The following is an 8,873-nucleotide window of genomic DNA, read 5'->3' as shown; positions in this document are numbered from 1 at the left end:
ATTTATGAAAATAAAAAAAGTTAGTATATTAGCAAAAGAAAATTTATATATATATCAAAACATTTTCAAATTGAAATTACCTTGTTACATCCCCATCGAAGCAATCTAATTGTATTTATATTTTTGAGCTCCATATATTTTTTAACCCAATCCTACAAAAGTCGACACATATAGTAAAATATTTAAAAAATAATAATTTGTAATCAATAGAAACAAATTTATCAATAAATAAATTGTACCTTTTGACAAAAGTGGTTTGATCCATAAGTAACACTATAACAAAATTTCATGATAAACAATGTTTGTAGTAGAATCTGGCTCATCATTGGGAAGGAGGACACTTATACGATCAAAAGATGTGCATCTAGATAGGGCCACATAAAATTGTCCATGACTAAACACTGGTGTGCGCAAATCAACTCCAACAAATTTCATTGATTGCCCTTGAGATTTATTAATGATCAGGGCATATGCCAATCGAACTGGAAATTGATGTCTTGTCATTCGGAAAGGCATTTATGAAGAAGACAGTGTCAAGGATATCCTTGGTATGAATACCAAATTGCCACATTTTTCTCCAGTTAAAATTTGAGCTTCAATTATGCGAGTATTACATCTAGAAACCATCAATCTTGTGCCATTGCATAGTCCATCTTTTGGTGCAATATTTCTTAACAACATTATAGGACAACCCACTTTCAACTCTACCTTAAAAGCTAGTAGCCCAGGAGGATCTAATGAATTTAAATATTCATTAGGATATCTATTTATTATAGTACGATCAATTTCATCATCTTCAGACATCTTGTCTGCTGCCAAATAAGTATATGTGTTACCAGGAAAAATATTCAATGCTGCAGTATTGATAGCATTAACATCATCATTCCGTGCAGAAAGAATTGTACGTTCAGTTAAAAATGTTGCAGTCGATGTCATTGCCACATCCAGTTGCGGACAAACTACTGAGATTATATCTTTTAGATCTTGGCATTTGTGTATTGTTGATGGAAGTTTAACAATTTCCTGAGGATTGGTCCCAATCTATTTATAAAAATAAATAAATAAAATAGTAAGTAAAATCAATTAAAGTAAATAAACGTAAATGTATTTCGTCAATTTAAAAGAACCATATAATAGAGAAAAAGTTTGAAGAAATATTACCTCCATCAAGAATTTTGCAAAATTAGCATTTTCAAGATTTACATGATTCAAGCGCATGTTTAAATTTAAAGACAGAACATGTATATCCTTCCATAGAAAAGAGTGTCTTAATTATGCATTCACAATTTGCTCACGGACTCCTTTGGTTATAATTGGTAAGATTTGTCAAAAATCTCCACCAAGAACAACAGTGATACCCCCAAATGGCTTTTCACTATCACAAGTGTCCCGAAGTGTGCGATCAACTACCTCAACACAATGTCTATGCTGCATAGGAACTTCATCCCAGATTATAAGTTTTGTTTCTCTAAACAATTCTGCTTGTAATGATTGCTTGCTAAATCCACAAATTGAATTTTCCAATACATCCAACGGAATGGAAGATGTTGAATAAGCAGTATGACCTCCTACCAATAACAATGATGCAATTCTAGATGAAGCCATAGTAATAACAATATGGCCAAGGCTGCGACACTTTAATGCAATCGCATTGTACAAAAACGTTTTCCCTGTTTCGGCACCTCCATTCAAAAAGAAAATAGTTCCTTTATTTTCAAAGACTGAGGAAGTGATTGCATCATAAGCTGTTCGTTGATCATTGTTGAGGTGATCAATAATAATTTCTACATTTGCCTGTTGTGCCTCATTATGCAGTTGTTGATGTTCGAATATCAACCTGTTACCAACTACTGCACTCCAATTTGTAGAAGGTTGTGGCATTAGCGGGAAGTCAATTAAACTTTTTCCTGATTCTTGGAGCATTTGATTCAAAAGATATAGACCATAGTCTTCAATTTGAGCATCAGTTGGTTCAGAAATGGCAAACAATATTCGAATCTTATGTGCAAGATCATCACATATATGCATTGAAAAATTGATTCCATAACGCATATGGTTGCAGTGGAGAGCACTGAGTAAGAATAATAGTAAACAATCTCCTTAATTGATAACCAGTTTTCATAACTGCAGCCTCTTTAAGGCATTGTATCCATTCTTCATCATCTTCTAAAAGTCCTCTTGCAATACATGTTGATTTAAACGTATCATGCAAAACATTGTTGACCGTGCGTAAACATTGAAACGATTTTGGTCCTTTGACAACAGTTAATAGCAAACGCAAATAAAATCTCTCACCACAATTAGGGCTAGTAAAGTACATTCTACCGATTGCATAGCCTTGCTGCCTTGGTTTCCATCTCTTTTCTGAATTAAGCCAAACAAAATGTTGTGGAAATTCTTGGTAAGTGAATTAACATTCATCTTCCATAGAAACGCAATATTCAAAATTGACATTTGTTGGCCAGCTCTAGAAACAATTGCTTCTAATGATTCATCAGGATTAAAAAGAACGTGATGCATTCCAGGTAAATGAAGTGCTAAGCGTACAACTGTTGGTATCTCTACATGCAATAGATAACCAAATATTCGCCAAGCAGCTTCTGGAGGTCCAATATACCTTGCATTGAGATATTGTTGGATCTCATTTATCAATCCCAACACCATCGTTGTACGATCATAACCCTTGTAAATGTACTTGTATATATACTTGACACATCTCATTCTGGCACAAACTTCCACATTTATGTGACAATTGAAACATTTAGAAAGATATGCATTGTATGGTACGATGTCTCTGTTATCAACTTCTTTCCCCCTCACAATATGAGCTTGACCATTATTGCGACGACGATAGATAGGATATCCATTTTGATCCATAGTAGTTGTTTCTGCGAACACTCGAGGGTATCTCTTAGTGCATTTACCATTTTCCATACATGGTGCTTGTGGATTTCGAGCACCACATGGTCTATGTACCATACAACACTTGATAGTTTCAAAAGGCATAGGTTCATCTTTTGGATCTGGAAATTCTGCACAAACCAATTTGTCTACTTGAGCACATGTTCGAATTTTTTTTGGACCCTTAAGAAATAGAAGTTCATGCATATGAGGAAGGCCTCGCTTTTGGAATTCAATTGTAAAAGCATTTGCAACTTTATTACCAAACACTCGGTTTGTTTCTATCTCCTTTATCAAGAACTTTCTCTTTAACTCAAAAACACGGGCGATTAAATCAGGACGATCAATAGGCTTTTGGTGCGGTAATAATGCCGAAGTAATTTCTGGCCAATTAGGATTTGCAGTCATGGTGAGAAAAATGTTTGGATGTTGGTTGTATCGTGTGATAGCCATTGAGTCTTGAAAGATTTCAAATATGTGTCTAGGACCTCCAGGAAATGAAGATGGCAAAACAAACCTTTGACCAATTTGATTGGGTTGAAGGTCATTTGGATCAATATATGTCAAATCTTGGTAAAGTTCAGCACGGATCTTCCCTTGATTAAGCTTGTAGTAAGTCAACCTTGTTCAGTTGCGGCCCAAGCATCAACCAAAAACTCTTGGAACAATTTTCCAGCTCTCAAAATTCTTGAATACTCTGTGGGTCATTCAAACAAACGATAATTATAAAAATCCATTTGAGTAAGCCGATCAGTTAAAGGCCGATCACGTTCAACATCCCATAGTTTTATCTCAGGTTCCCATCCAAGCTCACCATGTGGAAATAATAAAACATTATGTAATGGCAAATATGCTGGGTGACATTCATTGATTTGCATTAGCTCATTATTTCCATGTAGATGTAAGATAACATCTCTCATTCCACTAACCTTGGTTCCATCACCTGGTATTACAACTGCAATCTCATCTATAGTTGGTAGGTTATACCGTCGTCGATCTGTCGATGAACTATAGTGGAGATGAGCAGGCAAATTTCGTCCTGTCAAGGCTAATTGATTCAAAATTGCATGAGCCTGGTGGAATTTAGCAACGAATGCATTAACTTGTAATAAACTATCTTGAATAGTTTTTAGAACATCTCTTCTTAATTGAGAATTTCTACGATTGCGAACTTCTAAAGATAAATCAGGGTCATAAATGTACAATTGTGCATAAGCTGCATCTTGCCCTGATTGTGGTAGTAGTGATCTTGCTCGATGTCGCAATTCCCCATGGATAGTGAATGATGTAGGGCCTCTTCCAGTAAGTACTCTTGGATCTAATGTAGCACCAAGACTTGTAAAAGCATTGGTTGCATTGCACACTCGAGTATAACGTCGAAACGATTTTGATTTATCATCATTCCCATCATATAATGCTTGAAGAAGTGAAGGGGGTGTAATAAGCAGAGGAAGCTTAACCTTCCCTTTTGAACAACATGTTTCGAATAGAGGACGGTTTGGAGATGATTTTACTAATTTTTCATCCATCCAATGTAATGCTGAACAGAAAGGACATAATACATCCACCTTGCCAAGAGAATGACGACATGAATTTATATGTGCTCGAGTACCAACCATTGGACTCATAGGCATATCCTCTAATTCCTCATTAGTACATAGATCCTCTTGAAAGGAAGGAGTTGTAAGAGTAGGCCTACAAATATTGGCTCTGTGTAAATTAAAATAGAATGGTAATAGTAGGATTATGTATTTGAAGAATTAAACATAGTCTTTTACCAATTCCATTGTGGAGCTAAAGATGTGCTTGGCATTGAGGACGAACATGTGGAAGGATGTGCAACCATTGTTCGTTTTTGCGCCGACTGAGTATCCTCAGTTGCCTTTGTTCCTAGTTCCAAGCAAGCACGACTACGACGACACGGTATTAAAGAAGTTTGTCTCGGTTGAATACATTCTCTTGATTTCTCCCGTTCTCGCCGTGCACGTTGGGCCAATGTAGCTTTTGATATAACATTGTTATTGTGTGCCTAAAATGTGAACATTATATCATTGATACCTAAAATACAAATATTATCGTATACTATTTTATTTCTTTTTCTTCCTGCCTTGTGATAATTTTAAGAATATTTTTACATTTTCTTTGTCCTACTTCCTTTTCCATTTTGCTTCATTTTCCCTCTTCATGCCTTGTGATATAACAATTTATTTTTTAATTATTGTTTTCTCTTTCTTCTTGCCTCATGATGATTTTAAGAAAATTAAAAATATTTTCTATGCTTATGTTCCTCTGTTCCTTTGCTTAGATGTTATAAAGTTTTTCTTGGAGTTGATAAAGGTTATAATTATTTTTTAGGAAATGTTAAAGATAGCTAAAAATACTTTGTTTGAGTGTACAGAAAACAAAGAGCATACAAAAAAAAATTGACAACATAGTTAACATTTTTAAAAATATGCATGATCAATGTTCACTTAAACAATATGATTGGCTTTGTTTTACTCGATAAATATTTTTTTAAAGATGTTGAATATATACCATTGGACATGCGTTTTCCTTTCCTTTGTCAAAAGAAGTTGCCTTTTCTTTTCCTTTAGACATTGCCATGGCCTTTTCCTTTTCCTTTGCCTACCAAAAATAAATAAAATTTATTCAGAATACAAAAAAGAACATGTATTTATAGCATTTATTAAGATTACGAAAAAAGAATATGTTGAACTTGATATTTATACTTACCTTACAATTGCAGATAATATTAAGATTGCACTCATCACGAATAACAACACCGATATTCCTAGTCTCATGGAGCAATGGGCTTGCATGAGTAGGCCTACAAATATTTGTTGTGTACAAAATAAAATTTATAAAATAAAATCTTAACAATAAGAATATGTATTTGTAGAATTAAATGTGCTTGGCGAAGTAAAATGTGTAAACATTACTCCTTTCTGAGCCGGTGGAGTATTAGTTGCGTTTGGTGGAATCAATTCTCTCGTTCACGTCGCGAACGTTGTCCCAATTGATATGAAGAGCTTGCCTTATCATTTCTTTCGCGTTCTCGCCATACACGTTGAGCCAATGCAGCTTTCGATATAACATTATTATTGTTATGTGCCTAAAACATGAAGATTAATTTCATAAGATGCCTAAAATTGAATATTATCATCTATTGTTTTATACTTTTCTCTTCATTTTTCATTTCTATTAATTTACTTTATCTTAATTCCCTTTCCTTCTGATATTTTGTAAAAAAATTGAAAACTTTTTCATTCTGTATCCCTCCTCCCCTCATTCCTTTTTTGTTCTATTTCTTTTTTATTCTCTTGTAGATGTTCATGTCAATAGCAAAAAAGCCAAAAAAGAGTAATAATAATTTAAAACAAATATAATGTTTTTGTACAAATGTTATTTTAGCATGCTTCAAAAAAAACATTTCACAAATTTATATGAAACTGTTTACTATAAGAACAGTATACGTCACTGTGCAAGTAGTATGTCAATTTTACATTTAAAAATAAATAAATAAATAATCAAGGTTCATGGTCCAAAATAAATATTTCAAAAAAAGAACTTTAAATGGAAATGTTGAAGAGCCATACTACTGAACATGCATTTTCCTTTCCCTTGCCCGAAACGGTGGTCTTTTAGTTTTTCTTCAACAATGCCTTGGCAATTTCCTTTTCTTTTGCCTACAAAAAATAAAGAAAATTTTTAAAGAATAAAGAAAATATATATATGTAGAAAGTTTTTAAAAAATATATAAATAAGAATATACGGTGTATACGGTGTTTTGAATAAAAAAAATCTATATAATTAAATTTGGCCTACCTCTCGAACACGGATGGCATTAAGGTCACGCTCATCACGGATAACAACATTAACATTTCTTTCTTGAAGAAATTGGACCTAGAAATACAAAAGAATTAAAGGTAAAAAAAAAAAAAATTATACATGTAAGAAAATGAGTAAAAGGAGTCAGTATTACAGTTCGACGTAGGTCTCCATCCATCTGTAAATTATAAGAAAAGAGCATTTTGTTATAAGGAATTAGATAAAAAATTATGCAAAGAAAAGAAAATTGACTTTTGCTTACGTGACCAAAAATAGTAATGTTGTCCATAATTAACGGTTGAAGGTCAATGGTGTCTTAACCTGAAAGTGCCTGGTTATGTAAATTTGACAAAGATAATTGTATGAAGGCAAAATGAGGTTTAATAATTGCCATACAGAAAAATTAATCGCTACAAAATTAACAACCTCCTAACATATTTTAGTTAACAACCTAGTTTAAGAAGTTCGTTTGTGCGTGAATATCACAGATGGAGAAATTGACCTACTACAGGATAGAAGAAAAATTATAATTTTTTTATGTCTTCAATATACATTAAAAAGGATAGAAGAAAAATTAAATACTGTCATAGAAATCTTCATAATTTTTCTCTATTGGCCAAAATGTAGAACTATTGCAATACATGATTTTGTGGTTGATTCTATATAGCAACTTTGCACTGACAACGGTTAATTCTTATGGATTGTATTGCCCATTTTTCCTACTAACAACTAAGTAAATTATAAAAAAAATATAAATTATACTAATGAATAAAATTTTAGCAAAACTTAATTACAGAAATTTAATTACTAAATTTGCATTTTAAAATGTGAAAACAAAATAAGTAAAAAACTACAATAAAAATTTATAAAAGGGCTCACCACACCGTAACTGGAAAATTACAAATACCTTTTGTATTATCTGTATAATTGCAAATGCCTTTTTCAAAAAAGTATACTACACAGTAGCTTATTTACTCCAAGGAGTAATACTCTCATAAAAATCATTAAAAAATTATTAAAACAAATTTTTAAAATAAGTTTAAGTTTTTTCAAAAGTCTCGATAAACATCTAAAAAGTCTTTTTTTTGTTTGAAAAATTCCATAAATAAAATTGAAAAAGCTAAATAAACTGGACTCTTTTTAAAGAGAGAGAAGCCTAAACATTTTAAAATAGCAGTTCAATAAAAAACCAAATTAAAAACAATTCATTAAAAGCAAAAAATATAAGGGTCATCAAATAAAAAGGGTTAACTTTTTAATGTTCCATTTTCCTTTCAATCAACAAATTCCCTTCAAATCCTAAATCCAAATACAACCTAAGAGAGATGGAAAAAAAAAAAAAAAGACCTATCATATTACAAAATTAAATTATAACAAAATCTTTGTAAAAATTAAAAAAAAAAATTAGTTATTCAGGCCCAAAAGATAGACTTATTTTATAAGTCCAGTGATATGTTTAGAAGAGGGCTGGTTGATAATTAAATATTATCTAATTATCAACCAATCATCTTCTTAACACATCACTAGGTCTATAAAATGGGTATAAAAATGAACTTGTATATCATTATTAAAAAAAAAAAAAGACATAAGCATTCACATAATTCATCATATATTCCAAAAAAAAAAAAAGAAAAAAAAATATTCTCTAGAAATTAAATAGCTATATACCAAGATATATAACTATACACACTATATTAGACTTCTTTCTAAACCAAACATCAAAAGCTTAATGTGTAATCTAATTATTGAAAATTCGAACACCAAACATGAAAATTCCAGGGCATTAAAGAAACCTAAGAGAGTTCATTCATTAATCCAGAACATTCATTAACCCACTGCAATTCGAAAAAGAAAGCAAGGAACTAATAAAGAATTGCAAGGGAGAGACTTCCTAACCTGAGTATCTGCTTGAGAAGCAAAATTAAAGGAATTTGAGACAGAAGGATAAAAAGAAAAACACAATTAGTAAGAGCACTCCTCAACACTAAAAATGTACACGAATATATTTTCATATTTGATGAATAAGTATATGACCATTAATAATTAATGAAAACCTCAACCCATTTGATTAAGATTAAATAAAAATGAATGTTGACACGTAATATAACTGTAAGGAGGCAGAATGAGGTTTAATAATTGCCATA

General features: G+C 31.9%; 2 protein-coding genes across 2 annotated transcripts; both read right to left on the bottom strand.

The window, feature by feature from the left end:
- Positions 1-516: 516 nt before the first annotated feature.
- LOC114320572 (uncharacterized) lies at positions 517-1,218 on the bottom strand. The gene is made up of 2 exons (XM_082917987.1): positions 1,162-1,218; positions 517-1,041 (listed from the first exon to the last, which is right to left on the bottom strand). Exons 1-2 carry the CDS (start codon positions 1,216-1,218, stop codon positions 517-519), a joined length of 582 nt encoding a protein of 193 aa, XP_082774113.1.
- A 108-nt stretch (positions 1,219-1,326) lies between these two features.
- On the bottom strand, positions 1,327-5,997 carry LOC145821464 (uncharacterized). The gene is made up of 7 exons (XM_082917986.1): positions 5,936-5,997; positions 5,635-5,728; positions 5,437-5,526; positions 4,680-4,930; positions 3,616-4,596; positions 2,381-3,523; positions 1,327-2,071 (listed from the first exon to the last, which is right to left on the bottom strand). The coding sequence occupies exons 1-7, from the start codon at positions 5,995-5,997 to the stop codon at positions 1,327-1,329; spliced, it is 3,366 nt and encodes a 1,121-aa protein (XP_082774112.1).
- Between the last annotated feature and the right edge of the window lie 2,876 nt (positions 5,998-8,873).

The sequence above is a fragment of the Camellia sinensis genome, chromosome 3, assembly GCF_055761805.1.
Source record: "Camellia sinensis isolate YWXY chromosome 3, ASM5576180v1, whole genome shotgun sequence".
Classification (NCBI taxonomy): domain Eukaryota; kingdom Viridiplantae; phylum Streptophyta; class Magnoliopsida; order Ericales; family Theaceae; genus Camellia; species Camellia sinensis.
Note: the sequence above shows the minus strand (reverse complement) of the source record. Positions and strands in the feature narration are given on the sequence as shown.

Bases quoted from the DNA above. Each gene is read 5' to 3' on its own strand.
- LOC145821464 (XM_082917986.1), bottom strand. From the start codon at position 5,997: ATGTTATATCGAAAGCTGCATTGGCTCAACGTGTATGGCGAGAACGCG. The intron at 5,729-5,935 runs GCAAGCTCTTCA...AAATATTTGTAG, and splicing joins AACGCGAAAGAAATGATAAG to GCCTACTCATGCAAGCCCAT. The intron at 2,072-2,380 runs GTTTGGCTTAAT...ATTCTTACTCAG, and splicing joins AAGAATTTCCACAACATTTT to TGCTCTCCACTGCAACCATA.
- LOC114320572 (XM_082917987.1), bottom strand. From the start codon at position 1,218: ATGCGCTTGAATCATGTAAATCTTGAAAATGCTAATTTTGCAAAATTC. The intron at 1,042-1,161 runs GTAATATTTCTT...TTTTATAAATAG, and splicing joins TTGCAAAATTCTTGATGGAG to ATTGGGACCAATCCTCAGGA.